Genomic DNA, 27862 nt, shown 5'->3' with positions numbered 1-27862 from the left:
TGCTCCTATCCGTTAGTCTGGAACATGAATATGTCCAAATGTTTTAAATAAAGATCAGTTACAGCTTCAACTTCAAACACGTGCCACGGAAAATGCAGGTAAATTATTTTTCATTTTACACATCAACAACATAAACTAATTAGGAAACATGTTTTAGTTTCTTTTCCAAACGTTTACATAATTCTTCAAAACCAAGCTAAAACCTTCCAACTCCTTATGAAAACTTTAATTTATCCATCTGACAAGCAAAATGTCTCAGACTATGGGTACAGAGGCATTTACCACTAGTATTTCCCTGATTCGGAACACTATTTCTTCCTCCACCCATAGGGAATGAAGAGTCTGAAGTCCTTCCAACATCGGAGAGATTGATGAAATAACTGCTGCTCTGAAAATAACAAGAGTAAAGTCAACAATGTATGATACATGCCTCCTTAAAATGCTTGACAGAATTATACTAAGTCAAATAGGGGCATAACATTAGACATGAACAGACAAATCAATGCACAATTATTCAGTGTAACATGGAACAAAATTAATAAAGCATATCAAGTTTAGAAATTGTAGAAGTTATGCACACAATGTACAGATGTAATATTTCAAAGTAAAGAAGGAGCCTTAACTCAAAGATATATTCCCACATAAGAGACCCAAAAATATACCCCAAGTCCACTTCATGTTCATTATGTATTACCATGTTTCATTTGAACTGGAGGAGTTCAGTATACCATGCACAGATATACAGGTATTAAATAATTCAAAATCCAAAATTAGACAAACAAACAACAAATTATTGTATGTGAAAGTCCCAGCAATATGCACAAGTTCACTTCATACTGATGATGTATACCAAGTTTCGTTTGATGTGGATAGAAACTGTAGAGCAAGAATGCAAGAATGTGTGATAGACTGACAGTTCCCTCAAGAGGGAGTAAAAATAATTCATTTTTTATATTCTTTAACAAATTATATTTCAAAACTGAAATTTAAATCATTCTTGTACATTGCATATTATATAACAGCCTGTAAAAACTGGCTAGTGTACTTCACCCTTATCATGCTGGACACCATTGATTCTGCATTTGCGGCCAGTGTAGATCATGATCAGCCTGCACATCTGTGCAGTCTGATCAAGATCTGCACTGTTCGCCATTCAGTCAGAATCTTTTTTGTAAGCACCCCTTTTAATAGTTAATGGTAGTCAAAATTGAAAGATGGACAAGTTCATTATAGAAATTCAGCAGGGAATGGGTTAAAAGTAGCCATTTCTAACTTATTAGAACACTGGTAATACTTACCTGGATTCAACATAAACTTGTTCATCAAGTAGATCATATTTTGGAAGATCTAGAATTGGACAATGCCTGGAAATAAAATATATATTATATATGAAATACAGACTGGATGGTTACTGGCAGATCTAGAAATGGTCAATGCCTGGAAGTAACTTTTATATTATAGATGTAATATACAGTCACAAAATATACAGAAAAATAACATTCATGTTTACCTTAATTTTGTGGATAAATCTTCATTATTTACTTATAGCCTGTATTTAAACAATATAACTCACCCTGACTCCATCCAGCTTTGTAACATTGCTGCTATCTGTTTATACAGTGGATGACTTGGGTATCCCACAATCCCTCTGCGAATATCATCTTTTGTACCACAACTTTCATCCAAAATCTCCTCAATGTCATTATCTGTCATGAACTTATCATCTCTTTTTCTCTCCTCAACAAACACCTATAATTGTAACAATAAGACACTATAACCATTCCTATCATGCTATCATCATTCCCTCAGTATGTGAAGTTCTATAATTATTCCCTCAGTGTGTGAAGTTCTATAACCATTCCCTCAGTATGTGAAGTTCTACAACCATTCTCTCAGTATGTGAAGTTCTATAATCATTCCCTCAGTATGTGAAGTTCTATAATCATTCCCTCTGTATGTGAAGTTCTATACCCATTCCCTCAGTATGTGAAGTTCTATAATCATTCCCTTCCCTCAGTATGTGAAGTTCTATCATCATTCCCTCAGTTTGTGAAGTTCTATAACCATTCCCTCAGTATATAAGTTCTATAATCATTCCCTCAGTATGTGAAGTTCTATACCCATTCCCTCAGTATGTGAAGTTCTATCAAAACTAGAAAATGCTTTTGTAAAAAAGCGCATGTCTCCCCCAATTCAAAGTCCTATAGGCAAGAAGTCAATAGGGGTCAGGAGCGAAAGTCAAAGAGACACTGATGGTTGGCTGCAATAGGGATCATCTACTTGGCATGTCCAGTCATCCCGCTAAATTTCAACACTCTTGGCCTCGTGGTTCTCAAGTCACTGTTCAGGCTCCTGTGACCGTGACCTTTGATCAAGTGACCTCAAAATAAATAGGGGTCATCTACTCTGCATGTCCAATCATCCTATTAAGTTTCAACATTGTAGGTCAAGTGGTTCTCAAGTTACTTCCAAAAAATGATTTTACATGAACAGGCCCCTGTGGCCTTGACCTTTAATAGACTGACTCCGAAATCAATAGGGGTCATCTACTCTGCATGTTCAATCATCCTATGAAGTTTCAACATTCCGGGTCAAGTGGTTCTCAAGTTATTGATCGGAACTGGTTATCAATGTTCAGGCCCCTGTGACCTTGACCTTTAACAGAGTGACCCCAAAAACAATAGGGGTCATTTACTCTGCATGAACAATCATCCAATGAAGTTTCAACATTCTGGGTTGAGAGGTTCTCAAGTTATTGATTGGAAATGGTTTTCCATGTTCAGGCACCTGTGGCCTTGACCTTTAACAGAGTGACCCTGAAATCGTTAGGGGTCATCTACTCTGCATAACCAATCATCCTATGAAGTTTCATCATTCTGGGTCAAGTGGTTCTCAAGTTACTGACCGGAAATGGTTTTCAATGTTCAGGCCCCTGTGACCTTGACCTTTCACAGAGTGACCCCAAAATTGTTAGGGGTCATCTACTCTGCATGACCAATCATCCTATTAAGTTTCAACATTCTGGGTCAAGTGGTTCTCATGTTACTGACCGGAAATGGTTTTCAATGTTCAGGCCCCTGTGACCTTGGCCTTTAATGGAGTGACCCCAAAATCGACAGGGGTCATCTACTTTGCATGTACAATCATCCTATGAAGTTCCAACATTCTGGGTCAAGTGGTTCTCTAGTTATTGATCGGAAATGGTTTTCCATGTTCAGGCCCCTGTGACCTTGACCTTTGATGGAGTGACCCCAAAATCGACAGGGGTCATCTACTCTTTATGACCAATCATCCTATGAAGTTTCAACATTCTGGGTCAAGTGGTTCTCTAGTTATTGATCGGAAATGGTTTTCAATGTTCAGGCCCCTGTGACCTTGACCTTTGACGGAGTGACCCCAAGATCAATAGGGGTCATCTACTCTTCATGACCAATCATCCTATGAAGTTTCAACATTCTGGGTCAAGTGGTTCTTAGTTATTGATCGGAAATGGTTTTAATGTTCAGGCCCCTGTGACCTTGACCTTTGACGGAAAGTGACCCAAATCAATAGGGGTCATCTACTCTTCATGAACAATCATCCTATGAAGTTTCAACATTCTGGGTCAAGTGGTTCTCCAGTTATTGATCGGAAATCGTTTTCAATGTTCAGGCCCCTGTGACCTTGACCTTTGACGGAGTGACCCCAAAATCAATAGGGGTTATCTACTCTTCATGATCAACCATCCTATGAAGTTTCAACATTCTGGGTCAAGTGGTTCTCTAGTTATTGATCGGAAATGGTTTTCAATGTTCAGGCCCCTGTGACCTTGACCTTTGACAGAGTGACCCCAAAATCAATAGGGGTCATCTACTCTTCATGACCAATCAACCTATGAAGTTTCAACATTCTGGGTCAAGTGGTTCTCTAGTTATTGATCGGAAATGGTTTTCAATGTTCAGGCCCCTGTGTCCTTGACCTTTGATGGAGTGACCCAAAAAACAATAGGGGTTGTCTACTCCAGCAGCCCTACAACCCTATTAAGTTTGAAGGTTCTAGGTCAAATGGTTCTCCAGTTATTGCTCGGAAATGAAGTGTGACGTACGGACGGACGGACGGACGGACAGGGCAAAAATAATACGTCTCCTGGGGGAGACATAATTCCCTCAGTTTGTGAAGTTCTATAACCATTCCCTCAGTATGTGAAGTTCTATCATCATTCCCTCAATATGTGAAATTCTATAATCATTCCCTCAGTATATGAAGTTCTATAACCATTCCCTCAGTATCTGCAGAACCCTCAGTATGTGAAGTTCTTTCATCATTCCCTCAGTATGTGAAGTTCTTTAACCATTCTCTCAGTATATGAAGTTCTATAACCATTCCTCTGTATGTGAAGTTCTGTAACCATTCCCTCAGTAAATGAAGTTCTATAACCATTCCCTCAGTATATAAGTTCTATAACCATTCCCTCAGTATGTGAAGTTCTATAAACATTCCCTTCCCTCAGTATGTGAAGTTCTATCATCATTTCCTCAGTATGTGAAATTCTATAATCATTCCCTCAGTATATGAAGTTCTATAACCATTCCCTCAGTATGTGAAGTTCTATCATCATTCCCTCAGTATGTGAAATTCTATAATCATTCCCTCAGTATATGAAGTTCTATAACCATCCCCTCAGTATATGTAGAACCCTCAGTATGTGAAGTTCTTTCATCATTCCCTCAGTATGTAAAGTTCTATAACCATTCCCTCAGTATATGTAGAACCCTCAGTATGTGAAGTTCTTTCATCATTCCTTCAGTATGTGAAGTTCTATAACCATTCTCTCAGTATATGAAGTTCTATAACCATTCCCTTAGTATGTGAAGTTCTTTAACCATTCCCTCAGTATGTGAAGTTCTATAACCATTCCCTCAGTATGTGAAGTTCTATAACCATTCCTTCAGTATATAAGTTCTATAATCATTCCCTCAGTATGTGAAGTTCTATAACCATTCCCTCAGTATGTGAAGTTCTATAACAATATTCCCTCAGTATGTGAAGTTCTACCATCATTCCTTCAGTATGTGAAGTTCTTGTGACATTCCCTCAGTATATGAAGTTCTATAACCAGTCCTTCAGTATGAGAAATTCTATAATCAATCCCTGAGTATGTAAAGTTTTATAATCATTCCCTCAGTATGTGAAGTTCAATCATCATTCCCTCAGTATATGAAGTTCTAGTGACATTCTCTCAAAAGTAAAGTTATATAACCAAATTCTCTCACGGAAGGTTCACCACAGAAAAGGTCCTTCCTATGTTTTACGTGGAGGAGAGATATTGGTCTGTGCAGAAATTATCACAATATTGCGACTCATGTACAATTAGCGGGCAAAATATTGCAGACAGGGGCATTTGAAACTTTTGTGTTTGACTCATTTTCAAAAGGCGTTGCATAGCTCATTTTATGTCAAATCAAAATAAGAATGGATTAAAAATGGATTAAAAATATATTAAAGTAAAAGGGGAGTGTAGCATTTAATTTGATGACATTATAGCGTAACAGATTGCTGGCATTTCTGGTTAGGTTTCAATATAAGGTTGGTTTCAGCTCAGAGATCCAAAACAGCATAATTATAACGTCTCTGAAGCTGAATCGTTTCTGCTACGTCTGACTGATACTCAGGTGTCTGTATACACATAACCTAGGTGTAGTCAGGTCTTCTATCTATTTATACTGCCATGCCCTCTTTTCGAGTATTACCTGCACATAATACTCAAAAATGTAATACTCGAAGAGGGAGTGGCAATACAGACAGATAGAAAGTCCTGACTACGCCTTAGTCCTAAATATAAGACCAGAAATAACTCATATCACTTTATAAGTTCATTTAAATTGATATTTTACATTTTTAGCTCACCTGTCACAAAGTGACAAGGTGAGCTTTTGTAATCGGGCGGTGTCCGTCGTCCGTGCGTGCGTCCGTAAACTTTTGCTTGTGACCACTCTAGAGGTCACATTTTTCATGGGATCTTTATGAAAGTTGGTCAGAATGTTCATCTTGACGATATCTAGGTCAAGTTTGAAACTGGGTCATGTGCCATCAAAAACTAGGTCAGTAGGTCTAAAAATAGAAAAACCTTGTGACCTCTCTAGAGGCCATATATTTCATAAGATCTTCAAGAAAATTGGTCAGAATGTTCACCTTGATGATATCTAGGTCAAGTTTGAAACTGGGTCACGTGCCGTCAAAAACTAGGTCAGTAGGTCTAAAAATAGAAAAACCTTGTGACCTCTCTAGAGGCCATATATTTCAAGAGATCTTCATGAAAATTGGTCAGAACATTCATCTTGATGATATCTAGGTCAAGTTCGAAACTGGGTCACGTGCCTTCAAAAACTAGGTCAGTAGGTCTAAAAATAGAAAAACTTTGTGACCTCTCTAAAGCCATATTTTTCATGGGATCTGTATGAAAATTGGTCTGAATGTTCATCTTGATGATATCTAGGTCAAGTTCGAAACCGGGTGAACTGCAGTCAAAAACTAGGTCAGTAGGTCTAAAAATAGAAAAACCTTGTGACCTCTCTAGAGGCCATATATTTCAAGAGATCTTCATGAAAATTGGTCAGAATGTTCATCTTGATGATATCTAGGTCAAGTTCGAAAGTGGGTCACATGCTGTCAAAAACTAGGTCAGTAGGTCAAATAATAGAAAAACCTTGTGACCTCTCTAGAGGCCACACTTTTCATGGAATCTGTATGAAATGTGGTCTGAATGTTCATCTTGATGATATCTAGGTCAAGTTTGAAACTGGGTCAACTGTGGTCAAAAACTAGGTCAGTAGGTCTAAAATTATTAAAATCTTTTGACCTCTCTAGAGGCCATATTTTTCAATGGATCTTCATGAAAACTGATCTGAATGTTCACCTTGATGATATCTAGGTCAGTTTCGAAACTGGGTCACGTGTGGTCAAAAACTAGGCCAGTAGGTATAAAAATAGAAAAACCTTGTGACCTCTCTAGAGGTCATATTTTTCATGAGATCTTCATGAAAATTAGTGAGAATGTTCATCTTGATGATATCTAGGTAAAGTTCAAAACAGGGTCACGTACCTTCAAAAACTAGGTCAACAGGTCAAATAAGAGAAAAACCTTGTGACCTCTCTAGAGACCATATTTTTCAATGGATCTTCATGAAAATTGGTCAGAATTTTTATCTTGATAATATCTAGGTCAAGTTCAAAACTGGGTCACATGAGCTCAAAAACTAGGTCACTATGTCAAATAATAGAAAAAACGACTTCATACTCAAAACTGGGTCATGTGGGAAGAGGTGAGCGATTCAGGACCATCATGGTCCTCTTGTTTATTTTCCATGTTATGTCAGGTCTTAACGTTGAACTGAAATAACGTATAACACAAAAATCGCTTCAGATTTGAATTTTGATCCGAAGGTTTTTTAATGACTTTAAGGCAAAAATGATTGAAACTTACACACTGAGTGCGAAAAATAACCATAAATGTGCTTTAAGGCAGCAATTTAAAGTTATATTTTACCTTATTTATTAATTATCCAATTAATTAATCCGTTGAAAATTTTGAATAGTGGCACGGTAATAACCGAGGGTGTTCCAGATGTAAACATGATTTGCATATCAGAATCATTTTTTGAAAGAAAGTTACCTTTGCTCTATCCCATCCAGAGAAACTACAAATGTCTATAATCCTTCTATTTTCAGAAGAGACATTAAAAAATTATAAGGATACAAATCGAAAATACACAATTACGATGAAAATAAATCAAAATTACAATGAAAATATTTGGCGGGAAATATTTTTTTCGTCTATTGCCGATCAAATTTAATTTGTACTTTCAATTTTGAAACAAGATGGTGGCAAGGCAAATGTAAACATTCGATGTCAAATAAATTAAGCGACATTTCGTGGATAATAATGGATTGTAAAGTATTTTAACCTTGCAGAATTGAAGCAAAGGTATTTTTTATCCATCTAGGTACAATTTTTTAGAAATCGAATTTATGCTACACTTCTTTCGTACTTACCGTTTAGATGTCGAAAAAAGCTTTGATAGTAAAAATGTAAAATGTCAATATTAAACAGGGCTTTTTCTCACCATTCTGGGAACACTGCCGGTACCCATAGAATTGGGAATTTCTTTGATAAAATTTGGGTTAAACGTTAATCACAAATCATATCGTATGACTTTAATACACAATTGTTCATACCTTTGCTCATAATATTTTATCTGTATCACACTGACAATGAGTCTGGTATTACATAATTGTCCATTTTTTTGGACAATTCTTGTCCGATTTTGATTTGTTTTTTTTTTCATAATGTAAATTGGGAATTTGTACATTCAAATCGGAAAAAAAATACACTATTTTGCATGGGGAATGGTACCGCTTTTCGGTACCGCTCATATAAGGAAAAAAATCCCTGTTAAATGTAGAAAGTCAAATGACAATTTAACTTATTCAGTTTAATTATTTGGACTAGACTACGCCTACTGTATGTATACGGACAATCTATTGGGCTTTAGAGCAGTAAAAACATCCTCTGTTTTTAATGTTAAACTTCAAAATATGGAAAAATGTTTCTCACCTTCCGCAAATATTTGTCGAAGTCTATGTTTTTTCCCATCGAAGAAAGATGACAGTTCTGTGCGAGTGTAAACAGATAATTTTTATACATGTATACGAGTATCAGCCAGATATAAACGGGTTTCTCTGCTAGTTCCTACTTATATCATCATTCACACATACGAACTGATGACTGTCACTACTGCTGAGTCTATTTAAACCGAAAAGAAATGATGAAATTTACGGAAATTTATTTCTCTAAATCTAGACTTTTCTGGAGGTGTACTCTAAACCCCGTACCGTACCCGTACCGTACGTCCATTCTACAGTAATGTTTATTTATGTACGTAATGATGCAAAATGTGGAGTAATGGGTATTTGTTGTATTATTTAGTTACGTTAATTATACTACTTTTTCGGCGAGGCCGTCTAAATTCGTTTTCGTTACCTATGCCACGTGACTTCAGTTTGCAAATCAAACTACTTGATAACGCATTATAGATAATTTATCAAAATGGAAGATTTATGCAACACTCTGCCTGATTGGACGAGAGTGTCAATTTCTTTCACTCTGTTGATTGTGCTACGCTGAGTTAAATGTAGACAAAGCGTTTATCCTAAACGACGCTGTTCACAGTTTTAAAGCTAACTTTGGCTCAGTATATTTAGCAAGAATTATTGATATAGCTCAAAATGATAAGTAAGTTTAATAGATATGATAAAAACCTGTTCAAATACCAACATATATCAAATTAAAGAAAGAGCTGAATATTGTCTGCATATCACATGAATAAGGGTGTGATAAGAGTCTTTTATGTAGAGAAGTGCTTTTTAAAAGATTTTCCTTGTTACAATTGTCGTCTGTATATGAAAAGGTTTCTAGCTTTTGTGACTTATTCAGATTGCATATTTAAATGAGTACTTGTTTGCTTTGATATATTTGTTATAAATTATTTAACTGATTTATTATATATGAATATTTTTCTTTAGTATGGTATGCAAATATTGAACTCAGTTGAAATCTGTTTTATTATTATATATATATACAAACTTTGCTTATGAAACAGAAATATTGAAATAATTACAATTGTATGTTTTGCTTGACCTTCACTTTTTTATAGGTGTGACGTCATTGTCCAAAGATTCATGAATAGCGAACATGCATTTGTTAAAGCGGGATTAGTTGGCCTATTTTAGAAATAAATAAAAATTATATATAAAAAAAATCCTTTAATTGATTTTTTCTCATGTATTCTAATCAAACTTGATTTGTAGCATCTTTATTAGGCCCGCAGCCAACTTTGTTCAGCTGGGACATTTGACCCCTTTTAGGGGCTGCTAGAGCTAAAACTAGAAATGCCTTTATACAGCATCTCATGAACAGCTTGATGGATCTTTGTCATACTTGGTCTGGAGCATCATTATAAGGTCCTCTTCCAAATTTATTTATATAGGAACTTGGGCCCTATTAGGCACCACTATAGCTAAAAGTAGATATGCCTTTCTTCGCATTAACCACTAAAATGTAATGGATTTTTATCAAACTCGATATGTAACAATATCGTAAGGTCTCCTGCTATTTTGTTACAAATGGGGATAGGGATCAATTTAGCTAAAAATATAAACACGTTTAATGACCTCTTTTCATGAACTGCTTCATGAATCTTCATCAAACTACTGCTGTAATTTTTCGTCTAAGGATAAACGAAACAAAATTGCAACCCTACGAAACCTTTGCGAAAAAAGAGAACCATTTAAATTGTTAAAGTGCGGTGTTTAGTTTTGCAATTTGAAAAATGTTAGATGAAAGATGAATGTTAGATGAAAAATTCATAAGCTTCTTTCCTTATTATAATTCGCCGACCATCATTTTTAAAGATATTTCTTGTTGTGAGTATATACAAATTTAAGGATATAAACTAAACATTACAAGTGTGCTATCTACGATACTTTTAAAGACTGAAGCATTATACACAATGCAAGCTGCAGGTTAGATAGATAGATGTAAAATCATTCTGCTGTTGAATCAGACCTAATACTACATTCCGGTCCTTTTACTGAAAAGAAATAATTGTATTAATTAGCCCTTAGCCTGCTAAATTTCTATAATGGACTGTTCCATCATTCAGTTTGGGCAATACCATTTAGTATTCGAAGGGGTGTTTACTGAAAATTTACTGACTGAATAGCGAACAGTGCAGACCATGATCAGCCTGCACGGATGTGCAGGCTGATCTTGGTCTGCACTGGTCGCAAAGGCAAAACCAGTCGCCGCCAGTAGGGTAAGGGTTATGTAAAGAAATATAATATAGAACAGTAAAATTATAAAGTTCACAAAACAAAACTTAAACTTCATTAGATAGTTTCCACTCAGTAACTGTAAATTCTTTCCACATGACGACTTAAAAGTATTCTTCTTTGATAATGGCCTTGTTCAATTAATGATAGATTTTAGCCATGCATGGCGAGTGGGGTGAGGGTAAAAATTGAAAAACTATCAGGTTTCCCAAGCTACTCAGTCCACCTAGTACTCCCTGACAGTTGGTGATATAAAAAAAGGTGCAAAACCCAACACCTTATAGCCCTAAATGCAAAACATGTGCATACATATTAAGCTGTTGTGCAAGAAAGGAGAAACATTAGTAGGGTTAAAAACAGGATAAAAGCAAGTATATATAGTAGTTATGGTTGGAACATTGATGCAGCCAGTGCTGAACTCTTTGTCATATGGCGACAGTTGGAGAAAGAATATACTAAGACCTGGTGGTTTTGCTGAGATTCCTTTTTCATGATACTTGAGATTGGACGACAATTTGAAAGGACAGTGACCTTTCGCCCATACTTGTACTGATGGAAATGTTTACAACCGAAGACTATAGCAAACATTTCCCTTTCTACATTTGAGTAACCCATTTCCGTTTTGGTCAAACTTCTAGCGATGGCAATTTGAACGTCCGTCTTGAAGCACGTGATCGCAAAAGCACCCCCTCGAGCATCGCATCCTGCTCGTCTCTAGTTCGACCCCATATCAATAAGTCATCTACTATGCACGTAACCCCTCCAAGGCTTCACTGGTCTATCTTTTTACTTATAATCAAGAGTCTGTGTGATAGTGGATGGAGGTGTCTGGTGTGTCTGAGAAGAGTTTGTATATAAGAATTCAGAGACTGATACTATATTCTGTAACCCTGAGTTTGTTGAATGATGAATTAATGTCTGGTGTTCTTAGATAAGACTGCCAGCCCAGACTGTCTCAATGGCTATAGCACACCAAAGAGGGGAATAATCATGCTTATTTCTACTTTAAAATTTGTCTTGGTGAAGAGGCTAAGTTGGTTTCTGAAAGTACATGTACTTGAGAAAGGTCAATCTGCAGATACAACAGACAACAGACAAAATTTAGTGAATGTATATCCAGCAACTCATTTGGAAAAACCTATTTTATTAAAGCTTTTTCCTTTTTTCAGCCTCAGCAATCCCTATATGTGGTCTTTGGAACCTATCTGAACAAATTTGAAAAAGGTCAATAAAAGACCAAGTCAGGCATAAATCAGTTAAGCAGTACATAAGTTGTTTCAAAGGTTTTATGAGCCGTGCCATGAGAAAACCAACATAGTGGGTTTGCGACCAGCATGGATCCAGACCAGCCTGCGCATCCGCGCAGTCTGGTCAGGCTCCATGCTGTTCGCTTTTAAAGCCTACTGCAATTAGAGAAACCATTAGCGAACAGCATGGATCCTGACCAGACTGCGCGGATGCGCAGGCTGGTCTGGATCCATGCTGGTCGCAAACCCACTATGTTGGTTTTCTCATGGCGCGGCTCTTATGTTTTAGCTCTAGTAGTCCCTAATGCAGTCAGGCAGAAAACCATGAACAATCAGAAGGAAGGCCAATAGGTGGATGCTTAAGACAAAGTTTTTGTGAAGACCTATCATGTGGTTCTTGAGATGAAGGCCTTCGATCGAAGGCTTTTTTCCCCATTTTTTGGCTCAAAGCAGCCAAGCTGAATAATTTAAATAAAGGTCACTACAAGAATGATGCTACAATTGGTGAAGTATGTCTGGAGTAGAATTCATTTAAAGCGTTTTTTTTTCAGATCTGGAGACACCTAAATAGAGTCAAGTGGAGCAATGTTAAATGTATTCTATACAAGGATGATACATGCCAGGTTTAATGAACTTACATCAAGCCTTTTAAGGAAAGATGCTGTTCATAGGTTTACCTATTTTTAGCTCAGGAGGTCTCTAAACTGGGACAAGCAAAACCATTTAAACAAACTTGTGAGGTCTGTACTGAAACACTAAAGACCTAGTTAAATGAAGATCCTTCAAGCAGCTCATCAGTTGTTTATTTTCTTTTTTTTTATTTAGCTATAGCAGCCCCAATAGAAGTACTCAAGTGGAATCATTTCAACAGACTTCTGATGGGAGACCTTGTCAGTATACTACAGACCAAGTTTGCTGTGATTCTGACCAGTGGTTTCAGAGAAGATGCTTTCAGTTGAAATGTTTATGACTGAAGTCAGACCATCCATCTATATTTATAGCATACCCTGACCGTTGGTTCAGTACCCTGACCATTGGTTAAGATGAATTAAACAAGAGCTGTCCATAAGACAGCCAAACTCGACTATTCGAAATATTGTCCCAGAAGCAGGAAAATATTACCCAAAAAGGTTAAATATCAAAAGAGTTTTAAGTTCAAAAGGGGACATAATTTGATCAAAATGCACATCAGAGTTATGGGACTTGCTACTATCAACTAGTTTTATAACCCCTAAGGCACATGTGAAGTTTCAATTCAATATCTGTATTAGTTTTGGAGATATTAACTTGCATTTCAAACTTTATCCAGAATTTTCTAAGTCCAAAGGGGGCATAATTTGCCCAAAATACATGTCAGAGTTATGGGACTTGACCCAGTGAGGTTGGTAATTGATCTATAAAAAGAAAAGATAAGTTTCAAATCTATATGCCTTTTAGTAATAGCTGTATGTACTTGCACGCAAAACTTTAACCAGGATTTTCTAAGTCCAAAAGGGGGCATAATTTGGCCAAAATGAAGGTCAGAGTTATGGGACTTGCTGCTATCAACTAGTTTTATAACCCTGAAGACACATGTGAAGTTTCAATTCAATATCTGCATTAGTTTTGGAGATAGTAACTTGCATGTAAAACTTTAACCAGAATTTTCTAAGTCCAAAAGGGGGCATAATTTGCTCAAAATACATGTCAGAGTTATGGAACTTGACCCAGTGAGGTTGGTAATTGACCTAGAAAAAGAAAAAATAAGTTTCAATAGTCGAGCTAAAAATGCATAGATAAAGCAACACTAGACAAAGGGATTTAGATATACTAGTACAAAAATAGAAATTCAAAATTACAAAGTCTATATGTAATGTGTTGAACCATTAGAGATACGATTTTAAAAGACATTTAAAGCTACTATGTTTCACAGTCTGGGAGTAGTGTGTGCAAAGCTCTGGTAACCAACATCCATATGTCCCTGGCATAACTAATGACACATTGTCTTTGAACTTAAATTCCAAACCAGACTGTTAACTTCAATCTTGTCCTTTATATCAGTGGACGCCGCCTGCCATCCAGTCTGCCCACAAGGTGTATAAAAAGTAGAGTTATTACTTTACAGAAATGAGTACAGTTCAAATTTGTATCTAGAAATTTAATAAATCCACCATTTTGTTTTTAATTGCCATGGAAACAAAATGGCCATCATTTTCATCAAATGCTAATAACTTTCTCATTTTTAAACCGATATTGAAAATTTCTTTCACTTCTTTGAATGATATAAGGATTCTAGCAGACAGAATTAATGTAAGAACAACACTAACTTTCCCTTTAAGACACAGAGACTTTAACTAAACATAACTAAATTTAAGTTTAACAAAGCAGATTATAAAAACTATCAAATTAATGATGAAAATAGAAAAAGAAAGTTAAAGAGAGTCAAATTGACACAAAGTATTATGATCATTCTATTTTATTAAATCATATAATTACAAAGTTTGCAATAGATTATCAAAATATTAGAGTAAAATATATATGCTATGTTTACAGTGGTTTCTAATATATTTTTCACAGATACATAAGTATACTGAATGCATAAGAACATAAATTGTGACAAGAAACTACTTTTGAAAAAGTACATGCCCCACAAACTGCTTCACCTGAATGCAAGTGGTAACTAATATGTAATATATTAAGAGTAAATGTTTGGCCAAAATGTCATTACTATTATTTTACAAAAACAAACTGGCCAAAATTTCATTACTATTATCGAACATCTGTTAAACTTGGCCTTGGAATCATCAAGATAAACATTCTGACCAAGTTTCATGAAGATAGGGTCATAAATGTGGCCTCTACAGTGTTAACAAGCTTTTCCTTTGATCTGAGTGGTGACCTAGTTTTAGACCCCACATGACCCAGATTCGAGCTTGGCCTAGGAATCATCAAGATAAACATTCTTACCATGTTTCATGAAGATAGGGTCATAAATGTGGCCTCAAGACTGTTAACAAGCTTTTCCTTTGATCTGACCTGGTGACTTTGAATTTGGCATAGGATTCATCAAGATAAACATTCTGACCAAATTTCATGAAGATAGGGTCATAAATGTGGCCTCTAGGGTGTTAAGTTTTTCCTTAGGATCATAAATGTGGTCTCAAGACTGTTAACAAGCTTATCCTTTGATTTGACCTGGTGACCTAGTTTTTGACCCCACATGACCCAGTTTCAAACTTGGCCTAGAGATCATTAAGATAAACACTCTGTGCAAGTTTGTATCAAATCAAAGTATAAATGAAACCTCTATATGGCTGAATGGGCCAAAATAGAAAAATTTGTCCCTTTCAGGGGCAGTAACTCTAGAACCCATGATGGAATTTAGCCAGTTTTCGAAAGGAACTAAGATCTTATTGTGAATTATGTTGTGTGTAAGTGTGGTTAAAATCGAATGTAAAATGTCACTTCTATCATGTTAAAAATGTAAAAATTAACAAATTTGGCTCTTTCAGTGGTCAATCAGGGGCCGTAACTCTGGAACCTATGACTGGTTCTGATAGATTCATCATGGAATCCAAGATCTATTGTTGTTAAAGATATTTTGCAAGTTTGTATTAAATCAATCCATAAATGAAGTCTCTATATGGCTGCAAAAGCCAAAATAGCAAATTTTGGCCCTTTTAGGAGCCATAACTCTAGAACCCATGATGGGACCTGGCCAGTTTTCGAATGAAACAGAGATATTATGCCAATACAAGCTGTGTGCAAGTTTAGTTAAATCAACTGCAAAATGTGGTCTCTACCGTGTTCAAGAAATTATGGACAGATGACGGATGAAAGGCGATCACAAAAGCTCACCTTCAACTTGTCACTACATGACAGGTGAGCTAAAAACAACAATACCCTTACAGAAGCAAGCCTCTGTGGCATACATGCTGCGTATTTGCTGTGTATATGCCGCGAACACAGTAGTACGCCAGAGGCGTACATTTTACATACACCGCATGCCGCGTACATGACGCATACTATTTTGACGAGTACACAGCATGTACGCTGGAGGTCACTAGTACACTTCAAGTACGCAGCACAGACTCTGAAAATTTAAGGAGTACACTGCATGTACGCAGGAGGGACTTGTACAAGAAAATAGTACACTGCATGTACACCGCAGATACTTTGAAATTTGTGCAGTACATTTCATATACGCGGGAAAGACTTGTACAATTTCTTTTGGCATTTATACTTAGTTTTTTTTTATAAGTTAAAGTCTGAAGTAGACTTCATATACGTGGGAGGGACTTGTTCATTTTCTTTTGGTGTTTATACTTTGAATTTTTTTAGGTAAAAGTCTGAAGTACACTTCATGCAGGAAGGATTTGTACATTTTTTTTTTTTTTGGAAGCAAGAACTTGATTTCCGAGTAACTTTTATCTTAATAGCATAGAATAGTTCAGATTACCGGTATTCTGAACAATGAAAATTTGCCAAACTATTTGCAATGTTCATTTATGAAGCTTACATCTTAGTGATTTCTGAGCTGCACCTTGCATGCAGTGTAAAAATATATTCTTTTTCATTTTGAATTAATCCTGGAGCTTTCTAACTTGGATAATTGAAAAGCCTTTTTTGAACTTCGTTGCATTACATTTTGTAATACATGAAATAATTACCAAGATAATGCCTCAACAGTGCCCGAATGAGAAGAATTAATAGCTCTCACTGTTATTTGAATACTCTTAAGCAAAACACCATTCTATCATGTTTTATAAAGGCTTTAATGCTCATTATGTTAACTCATTAAGGCCTCACCAAATTAAAAAGTTGTTCATCGGATTTGCTGCTCGTATATTTTTGGCTAATTGCGCTCTCCCCATTGGAAAAAATCAATCCAAAATGTTTTGGTGCGCTACTTTTTACGGACGTAAAAGTGTATAAATGCTTATATAATTCCAGTCCTAGATTGTTCTCAGATGCATTTTAATCAAAATAAATACATACTACGCACACATCGTCTATAATAAATCATAACACTTATATTTAGTTGCATTAAAGTTGTTTCCCCTTGATGCAGTTACGCCATTTTCTTCAAAGGTTACCAAATTACATGCTACAAAAATTGATTTATTTCATTGAAAAGTGGATGAAGAAAAGCATACTAATTTATTTGATAATATCAATCTACATTATTTTGGTAAGGGTAAATACTTATTGATGCATGTCACTTATCTTTTTTCTGCTTTTTTCTGTCCAAATGATCAGCATTTGCATATGAAAGTTGGTGGGGTAAGGAATTTACATTATCACAGCAGTTTCGCCACAAGAGTACACAGCATGTATGCAGCAGGAGTACACAGCATGTACGCCGCAGGACTCGGGCCAGGAGTACACAGCATGTACGCCGCAGGGGTAGTACACCGCAGGCTCATTTGCATGTGAAAAGTGTATGTGCCGCATACATGCTGCGTACTATTTCCCGCATACTAAATTCCTCCAGCGTACATCCTGTGTACTATGTAGTCCACAGCATGTACGCAGCAAGTAGTACGCGGCAGAGCTCATTTGCATGTCAAAAGTGTACTACAAACGTACTATCGGTGTATGTGCGGTGTATATCCTGCGTACTATTTAAAGCCCTTGATTTCAGTACACATCATGTACGCATCATATACGCTGTATGTACACAGCAAGAGTACGCAGCAGGCCTTTTTCTTCTGTAAGGGTATATTTTATAAGATAAAAGACAGTGTGCATATTTATACTTTGTGGAGATGCCTCTTTATTTATTTTCAATACATCTGTGTAACATATATGGCCCATTTTCTGTCCAGTTTGCCTGAAGCCCACAGATTGTTAGAATTACTTACAATGGACATTAAAATTGAAAAATAATGGCAAGTTGTAAAAGCCCATCCGTCACGAGTTTGAAGTGGTATCCAATTCCAGAATTCACATAATATATCCCATTTTGCAGGCATACAAAAAGGGGCATAATTTTCTAAACTGTAAGTTTAGAGATATGAAACCTGTTTCAGTATGGTCATCACACCATGCTGGGAACTTATAAACAATTGAAAGCATTCTACACAAAAGTTCCTGAGAAACCTGCTTCCATGTAAAACTTTCATATAAAATTTCTGTGTTAACAAATGTAGCAAACTGTCATGAAATACATCTGTAGCAGCAATTAACTTCTGACTTTTAAAAATTACTCTACTGACAAATGTCAATTTTCTCAATTTCAACTATTTAAAGGGCCATAACTCAAAAGCGACAAAGACAATCTGGCTAGTTATCAAAGATAATATGTCAATAAACATTCTACATGAACACTGGATAAGAAGTGCTCAAGTTATCAAGCAGACACTGTCAAATTTTCACAATTTTAAGTAAATCAAGGACCATTTCTCAAGAATTAGATTGACTGTGAGCATCCAATCTGAGATATTATGCCCATAAACATTGTGACCAAGTTTGATGAACACCTGATGAGAACTACTCTAGTTAGAGAGTGGATATCATCAATTTTCATAATTTTGAGTAATTTGAAGTCCACAAAACCAGAAAGACTTGAAGATATCTAGATGGTTGAGATATTATGCACATAAACATTGTGAGCAAGTTTAGTGAACATTGGACAGAACTACTCAAGTTTGACAGTGCACACTGTCAACTTTCACAGACAACTTTAGCCCAAAGCATATCCGCGGTGCAGGTTTTCCATAATATGTCTCGTTTTACAGGTACATGTATATACAAAGGCAAATACGTACATGTAATCAATGCACAAACACAAAAATATATGTCACACAGCAAGCACATCTTGGTGCTGGCCACTATATAGCAATTGCAGTCATTCAGAGAGTGTATCTGGGCACTGGAATCCATTTGGCAACTACAGTCACCAGCAGGATGAAACAATATTGTGGTCAACAGCACACTCTTCAAGAGCTAGAAGAGGCCCTAATTGGGACATAGGATACCATGTAGCTGTGTTACAACCCGTTTTGTAATAAAGTTGCAAAATGTAATAACTATAACAAAATGGGTTGGAATGCTTATTACAATTTGAAATGGAGGTTGTAACACAGCTGTACACTAGGAACTACATCACTTCCACTCATTCTAGGTTTATTCTGGGCAATTGGGATAACATTTTTGTGTAGGATTGTTCACAGTATGAAGCATAATTTTTATCATAATGTCAGTGCAATTTCTTTCTAAATCCACATAAAATGTCCTAGACCTTTATCTTTAAAGCGAAGTAATTTCTTGTCATTAAATGTGCTATAATTCTTATAGTTCACTGAAATTTAAGCTTTGATGAAAAACGTTACTGTAGCTACCCAAGAGCTATATACTGTATCATCAATACATTTTCTGTTGTTTCTTGAGGTTTATATGCCATGAAAGACAGATGTATACCTCTTTATATATACCCATCACTTTCTGCACTACCAAAACTTGCACTGAGGTATAACCCATGCAGTCCGCTACTGGGTGACTTCAGGAATGTCAATATAAATCACAACTCATATCTTTGGTTTTCTTCTTTAACTTGACGTCAAACATTCAGTCATTTCAGTACATTCTTCACATATTTATTTCATAACTGAAGTCTGGACACTTTTTTCAGCTCACTTTAACGTGTTTTCCTGAACACAGAGTTTGATACACAAGGAATATACATGCAGACAATGTGGTTACCATGGTACCTACAGTCACCAGGATATAGTGCTCGACCTTCCCCACTGGAACCTCCACACTGATGTCCTTCTTCTCCTAGTAATAGAAACAATGTTTTTTGGATTGAAAAAGTATTTACATATCACAGTAAAATGCATACTGAAATACATTTAAATATGATTAACAAAATTTACTTTTTTTTCTTCACTATACACTAGGGCATGCATCTGTTATTTGTGGCAAAATAGAATAGTATTTGAGCAAAGGGGCATATAAATTAAATTTAATATATCTCAGTTTATATACATGTAGTTTTATCTTTTAAAATGATAAAAAGGAGAAAAAGGAGTAATGATAATTGCTATTTAAGAGAACAAAATTTATAACAATGTGCGTATGGCTAAAATTATGAAACCTCTAATAATTTAATCATTCCAACCACTGTAGTATAGAAGCACCCAGTAAATCAACCGAAATGGCCATTGCCAAATAAACTTAAATGTTCGGGCTACCAGATGAAAATTTGCAGATTTCTGAAACCCTGTATAAATCCTGATATAAAGTAAATTTTAAATGAAAAATTGAAAACTGCCTGATTTGAAAGAATTTTTTAAAGTGAAGACCCAATAAAAGACCTTGCCAAAACAGGAAAAATGCCCTGGTTTTAGATAAAACTTCACCTACTTTATATCGCTGGTTTCTCCTATATCTAAGAAATGACCTTGTTAAATGCTGATCATTGCAATGATATATATATACCCAGAGCTGTGACCAAAAATATACACAAGTACATGTACAATGTTTTACATTCGTTTTGCCAGGATAAGCTAGTCAAGCTTTAGACTTATTTTGTGCAGTGACAAAGATGAATTACGCCTCTGAGAAGAAGAAAGGAAAGACAACACAAAAGATATTAATCATGTTATGACATATCAACTTCCAACTGCTGCATACACAGCATTGCAAAAACATCTTTTAGTTTGACCCACTGAAGAATTTCTAATGAATGCCAATACTATGGCTGGATTTACTTCAATCAAGAGCTGTCTGAAATACACATATGCCCCTATGTTGGCCTGTTCAAAGCAAATGGGTGTGTATACTGTATGCTTTGACTTTATGACACCAAAACATAGCTGTCACATACTGATTATAGACAATCATGCTGTGACTTGTAAGTACTGTAGGACCAGCTAAAGCTATTAATTAGAAATCATGTTCAGTCTCAAGGTCACTATGACTTTTACCTTTGACCTACTGATCCCCCATACAATTGGTGTTTTCATACTGACCATAGACAATTATTCTATGAATGTTGAACGCTGCAGGCTATGGCATTTTCTGGTTACTGAGTAAAAACTGTGTTCAAGTGATGAATGATGCTGTTATTTCTTTATAAAATTTTAATACCTAAAACATTCAAAGGTTTGAATCTTTTTTATTTATTTACAAAGTATATAAAACTATTGAAAGGAATTTTAAATCTCTAAACAGATAAAACAAAACTGATCATTGTCCTTGTGAATATAATTATATGCTGGCCGCTAAAGAGAATCAAATGTTTTGCACATTGAAATTTTTTTAACGAGGAAGGGATATCCGCTGTACTGGAAAGGTTTACTGCATTGTATACACCAAGTAGGACACACTGGATGTTAAGGATGATGGGGCAGACAAGGAAAAATTGTGTCCATGGTGAATGACGCACAGGATGTTTATGATGCCGGGGCAGACAATTAGAGTTTATGTCTATTGGGTACAACACACAGGATGTTATGGAAGCTGGGACAGGACAAGGAGAGCTTGTGTCCATAAAGTATGACACACAGGATGTTAAAGAAGCTGGGACAGCACAAGTAAAACTTTTGCCCATAAAGTATGACACACAAGATGTGAAGGAAGCTGGGACAGGACAAGGAGAGCTTGTGTCCTTAATAGTACGACACACAGGATGTTAAGGAAGCTGAACGCATAAGTAGAACTTTTGTCCATAAAGTATGACACACATGTGTGAAGGAAGCTGAAAAAGGACAGGGAGAGCTTTTGTTCTCCTCTTTTTTTGAATGAGCACAAAAACTTACAGCATCATAATGTATAACAATCCAGTCACACAGTATCTTACTGCTGCTGCTGCACATCTCACTCTTCTGTTTTACTATATCACCATGGTAACCTGTATCAAATATATCAAACTAGATTAATATCAGAAAATATTCAAGAAAGTTGAAATTGAATTTCATAACATTTGGCAACAGCAAAATTGACTCATCAATCATTATAATTTTTCTAAATACTAAAAAAAATCTTCTGATAAGAGAATATAACTAGAGTTAAGCATGTGGTATTTGAAAGTAATAACTATCTATCAATAAGCCAAATGTCTCTTTCCTTACTAAAAAGCATGAATGAGGATTTTAATACAGTTAAAAATAAAATTAGACTGAAGAAAACTTTTAACTCTAAATCCATATACATCTCATAGTGAGACTGTTTGTATTTGTTTACCAACCCCCAACAGCACAAGACTAATAAGAAATTGCAGGATAATGTTCTCTATGGTGAGCTATGAAAAAATGTGTGTCTTAAAACACTAACCCCAAGACTAGAGGGCCCTGAAGTCTCTGTATTGCTCACTTGATCTAGTTCTCATTCTAGATAACCTAGTATCTAATTCAGCCTACATTTCACAAAGACAGTTTGCACACAAATAAATCTGCTGTTTTAACACTACCTAGCTATGATCTGACCTAGTCTCTGACTTAGATAATCTAATTTCAAACCTGACCCAGATTTCATATAGACAAACATGCTAACAAAGTTTTATGAAGATCAGTTAGAAACTAGAAGATGCTTTTGTACAAAAGTGCATGTCTCCCCCAATGCATAATCATATAGGCAAGAAGTCAACAGCAAAGTAAAATGTCCAATCATCCCACTAAGTTTCAACATTCTGGGCCTAGTTGTTCTCAAGTTATGGATTGAAAATGGTTTTCCATGCTCAGGCCCCTGTGACCTTGACCTTCGATGGAGTGACCCTAAAACAGTAGGGGTCATCTACTCTGTAAGTCTTATCACACTATGAAATTTGAAGGTTCTAGGTCAAATGGTTCTCAAGTTATTGACTGGAAATGGATTTCCATGTTCTGTTAACTGTGACCTTGACCTTTAATAGAGTGACCCAAAAACAAAAGAGGTCATCTACTCTGTAAGTCCTATCACCCTATGAAGTTTAAAAATTCTGGGTCAAGTGGTTTTCATTATCTGTTCGTTGCGACCTTGACCTTTAATAGAGTGGCCCCAAAATCAATAGGGGTCATCTTCTCTGCATGTCCAATCACCCTATGAAGTTTTAACATTCTGGGTCAAGTGGTTCTCAAGTTACTGACCGGAAATGGTTTTCCATGTTTTCCAAGTTCAGGCCCCTGTGACCTTGACCTTTAATAGAGTGATCCCAAAATCAATACGGCTCATCTACTCTGCATGACCAATCATCCTATGAAGTTTTAACATTCTGGGTCAAGTGGTTCTAAAGTTATTGATCGGAAATGGTTTTCCATGTTCAGGCCCCTGTGACCTTGAACTTTGATGGAGTAACTTCAAAAACAACAGGGGTCGTCTACTCCATAAGCCCTACCATCCTATGAAGTTTGAAGGTACTAGGTTAAATGGTTCTCCAGTTATTGATTGGAAATGAAGTGTGACAGATGGACAGAAGGATGTACGAACAGGGCAAAAACAATATGTCTCCCCCGGGGGTGGGGGGGGGGACATAAATATGACCTCTAGAATGTTAACAAGGTGTTTCTATGATCTGACCTAATGACCTAGTTTAAGACCTCAGGTAACTCAGTTCTGAACCTGGCCTAGATTTTAGAGACAATCTGACAAGCCTTGAAGGAGTTATGATGATCAAGTAGAAAATGTGGCCTCTAGAGTGTTTGCAAGGTCTTTCCATGGTTTGACCTAATGACGTAGTTTCTGATCTCATGTACACAATTTTGAACTTCATAAAGGCAAACATTCTGACAAAGTTCTAAGAAGATAAAAGAGAAAATATGGCCTCCAGAGTGTTGATGAGGTTTTTCTATGATTTGACCTAGTGACCTAGTTTTTTACCTTAGGTTATCCATTTTGAACTTGACCTAGATTTCATAGAGACAAATAATCTGAAGTTCTATTAATCTAAGAAGATCAAATTGAAAATGTGACCCCTAGAGTTTTGACAAGGTTTTTCTATAATTTGACAAAGTGACCTGGTTTTTGACCTCAGGTAATCAAAACTTGAACTTACCCCTACATTTCATTGTGACAAATGTTCTGACAAAGTTTCATAAAGATTAGTTTGAAAGTGTGGCCTCTAGAATGTTAACAACATTTTCCTATTTAATGACCTAGTGACCAAGTTTTGAGGGTAATATTCTGACCAAGTTTCATTTGGACTGGGCTGTAATGACCTCTAGTGTTAACAGTCAAATTGTTGACAATGCATCGTGACTGATGTCGGACACAGGGTGATATACACTACACTACACTACACTACACTACACTACACTACACTACAACTACGCTACACTACACTACACTACACCACACCACACTACACTACACCACATAAACGACATTGTGTCTGAAATCATTAGCCCTCCACCTCTGATTCATGTGGTGAAGTTGGCAGTTACTGCGGAGAACAGGTTTGTACTGGTACAGAACCCAGGAACACTGGTTACGTTATCTGCCCGCCGTTACATGACTGAAATACTGTCGAAAAATGGCGTTAAACCCAAAACAAACACCACACCACACCACACCACACCACACTACACACTGCACACTGCACACTACACACTACACTATGACTATTACTATTAGGGGATTACATTATTTTTTACCTACCATAATGAGGCATACCAAGTTTCTTGTTCACACATCTGACAGACACCTCTGGATTAGTGAAAGTTACAGTTGTATAGTCCTGATCTGAGATACCATGGTAACGTAGATGTACAGGTAACCTGTAACTGCTTGTCAACTTGTCTCCAACTCTGCTCAAGTTTGAAAATACATGTCCTTGAAACTCTGTCGACTCAATCTCTGGTTTCTCTACATCAACAGGGCTGCTCAATAAAACCTACAGAAATCAAAAACTGATTATAAATGCTGTACTGTACATACCACTGCAATGTACCAGAATTTAACCTCAGCTTTGCCCATTTTATAACCCAATGGCATATATCTATAATCTTCTATTTCAGGACACGGTTTAAACTGAAACTCTAAAATGAGACCTTAATTTTCAGCAGTTAAAGATGGAAGCTTCATCACTGCATCACTGACAAACTGACAGCCTAACTTCAGCATTTTCATTCTGAATGGAAAATGTGCACCCAGTGGACCTCAGAATACAATTCCTGTGCTCAAGTCTGTCCAGAACACCACACTCCAAATGGGTGATAAACCTATATCATATTATAAATGTACCGGTCTCCTCAAAGGTAAGAAAGCTTACATCTGGGCCGCCATAGGGTTTTAAGGAGTTTATTTGGTCAGGATCAACATAAGCTCCAGACGGAATTGTCTCTGTAAACATCAGGAAGCACTGTACATCGCTCCCTGGGCTTGTGTCAGGTATCAGACTGGCTGGAACTGTTAGTTGTGTCACTAGATCTCTGAAAATATACAGGTTTACAATACAGACCATTGTTTTACATTAAGATTATGTTACATCTACTTGAAAAAATCTAATCTTGCAGTACTGATCTTTGATAAGACATTTATTACCTATTAACTGGACATTTTTCTCTAGAAGTTGCAGAGTAAACCCTGTCTCATTCTGACAATTTCTTTGTCAAAGTTTTTTAATCTGAATTCTGCCCAACAACTTTTTAAGTGTCAGAAAACAGCCTATAATTATATTGCTCATCTGAATCAAGCTTGTACATTTAGAGGATATTTCATTTATTTAACTGTATCATTTAAACATGAAGTTATTGGTGAATTAGGAAAAATAAAATAAAAACATATAACTGAACATGCATGTGGCCAATCTAAAATTATAAATCATAGCATTACACACTCATTGAAATTAATCTCAGCAGATGATTTAACAAATTACCTTAAAGAATTCTTAGGTTTTCATTATATTTACACATTTGTTTACCCTTCATAATTTACTAGCAGGAAACATCCCTTTGAACAAATAATGAAAATTGCAGGTCTGAATGCGCAGTAAATTTGACACCATTAGCAGTCATAAATGGTGCACCAAAACATATACCATACCTTTAATGATGTCAACAATACATTCATTGAAAAATACTACAGAGATCTACATTGTACGAAACTCTGTCATCAGTTTGACCATTATGTTTCAGCTAGTGACAAGAAAAAGTGAAAAAGCACAATTTTAAGATAAGCAGTATAGATATAATACAATAGGCAGAAACAAGCAATTTCAAAATAAGACAATATAACAGATAGTCCCAAGACTGCGCTGGTTCCTCAGCGAAAGACCGCTCACTTTTAAAAGTGTAGCTCCTATAAGGAAATTCATCCAACCCGTACAGCTCTGACCATCCTTGGTTCTTAAAACAGCCTGGGCAGATAGCTGCAGTTAGATGGTAGGTAAGCTCCTCAGCTTGAACCGTACCAAGTCCCGTTGCGCCGGTAAATATTTCCAAGTAAGTACAGTTCGTGGAAAGCATTATTGTACTTATAAGTGCTTGTTTTGGTTGTGGTTGCCGTAGTTTCTTTGAGTGTTGACACCATGTACATATAGACGCTGGCTTAATATAGGTAGCGGCATCTAGTTCAACTAGATTATTGAGAATCGGCCGTTACATCATGGTGAGTTTGATCTTGCTGCGCCTGGACTCCTAACGAATCCCAGTTCAGGTAGTTGAGCATATCTTTCATGCTGCTGGTATTTCTGTAAAGGTTGCAGGTGTATCTTGCAGCTCTGCATTGCAGAATCTCCAGGTTGGATGTTTGTTGTGTGTGGGGTTCCAGACCGATGTGCAGTATTCAAAATAATTGGAACGAACCATTGCAAAGTATCTATCTATCTATCTATAAATACTGCATGACACCCTTGCGAGTATTTTATGCAGGTGCGTGTCTGTGCATAAGAGTTTAAAAGCAGGAATGTACAGGAGAAATAAAGTAATACATAAAGTATTTGTGAGAATTTGAGACAAAGCTGATAGTGCTAATAAAAAGGCGAAATGTACAGTAAAAAGATTAAAAACAGCCTGGTCACTCAGAAGTCCTGGCACAGTTTGGTTACCCCTTGCCTAAACTTGTCCAGGGTAGGTGCCTGAGCAATGTCAGCAAAGAATTCCAGAGAATGATGGTAGCCGGGTAGAAAGAGAACTTGTAATAATTACAGGGTGTTTGAATTTGCCAGAAAGATAGGGAATGCATGTGTCTAGTGAGCCGGGTAGGGGGTAAAATATAAGATGGCATTGGCACTGCAACCAGTCCGTGGACAATCTTGTAAAACATCTGTAGCCTGGCATCATTTCTTCTGTTTGCAAGGGAACGCCACCCCAATTGCTTTAACATGTGTGTGACGCTGCTGTAATTTGAATAGTCACTGATGACCCATCGAGCGGCCCTGCGTTGGACCATCTCGATTTTATGTATGTTGAGCTGTGTATGTGGACTCCACACTAAGCTGCAGTACTCTAGTTGTGGTCTAACAAGGGTTTTGGTAAGCACTGGATTTAGTATCCTGGCTTCGAATGCGCAGATTGTGTTGGAGGAAACGAGCATACTGTTGTCTTTCTTAACTATACGGTCAATGCATCTATTTACCCAACAGCTAGACTCTTCCAAGTTTATTGCCTATTTAGGTACGAGTTGATTCGGGAACGTATGACTAGATACCTTGAAAATTTGCGCCAACAAAACTTGACTTTTACCATGTCACTTATACCTGTGGAATCCAGATTTCATTACATTTCGTTGTAAAACAGGAGGAATGGATTCTGATGATGAGGGAAGCCATAAAAATGTAAAATATACAAGTATGCTTTTCAACATTTTGACAGCTGATTCATGAACCAAATATCATCCAATCGAACACG

General features: G+C 36.5%; 2 protein-coding genes across 5 annotated transcripts in view; both read right to left on the bottom strand.

The window, feature by feature from the left end:
- Nucleotides 1–8861, bottom strand: part of LOC128555197 (uncharacterized) — a 43729-nt gene extending 34868 nt beyond the window's left edge. For all 3 annotated transcript variants that reach the window (XR_008369864.1, XR_008369865.1, XM_053536805.1), the window contains exons 1-4: nucleotides 8594–8861; nucleotides 1574–1749; nucleotides 1299–1364; nucleotides 283–388 (exon numbers count right to left, since the gene is read on the bottom strand). Coding sequence is in view for 1 of the 3 variants with exons in the window: in XM_053536805.1 (XP_053392780.1) it covers nucleotides 283–388; nucleotides 1299–1364; nucleotides 1574–1749; nucleotides 8594–8683 (438 nt within the window). In the remaining 2 variants the exon portion in view is untranslated. The remainder of the gene's footprint in view (nucleotides 1–282; nucleotides 389–1298; nucleotides 1365–1573; nucleotides 1750–8593) is intronic.
- Nucleotides 8862–14555: 5694 nt separating this feature from the next.
- Nucleotides 14556–27842, bottom strand: LOC128555194 (phosphatidylinositol-glycan biosynthesis class X protein-like). Of its 2 annotated transcripts, none has more exons than XM_053536802.1 (5): nucleotides 27712–27842; nucleotides 25285–25444; nucleotides 24672–24906; nucleotides 21860–21951; nucleotides 14556–19874 (listed from the first exon to the last, which is right to left on the bottom strand). In XM_053536802.1, the coding sequence occupies exons 1-5, from the start codon at nucleotides 27816–27818 to the stop codon at nucleotides 19725–19727; spliced, it is 744 nt and encodes a 247-aa protein (XP_053392777.1). In that variant the 5' UTR covers nucleotides 27819–27842; the 3' UTR covers nucleotides 14556–19724. The 2 variants fall into 2 exon arrangements, with proteins under 2 accessions (XP_053392777.1, XP_053392778.1); XM_053536803.1 differs by having other exon boundaries at nucleotides 27663–27752.
- Between the last annotated feature and the right edge of the window lie 20 nt (nucleotides 27843–27862).

This window comes from Mercenaria mercenaria, chromosome 2, assembly GCF_021730395.1.
Source record: "Mercenaria mercenaria strain notata chromosome 2, MADL_Memer_1, whole genome shotgun sequence".
NCBI classification, from domain to species: domain Eukaryota; kingdom Metazoa; phylum Mollusca; class Bivalvia; order Venerida; family Veneridae; genus Mercenaria; species Mercenaria mercenaria.
Note: the sequence above shows the minus strand (reverse complement) of the source record. Positions and strands in the feature narration are given on the sequence as shown.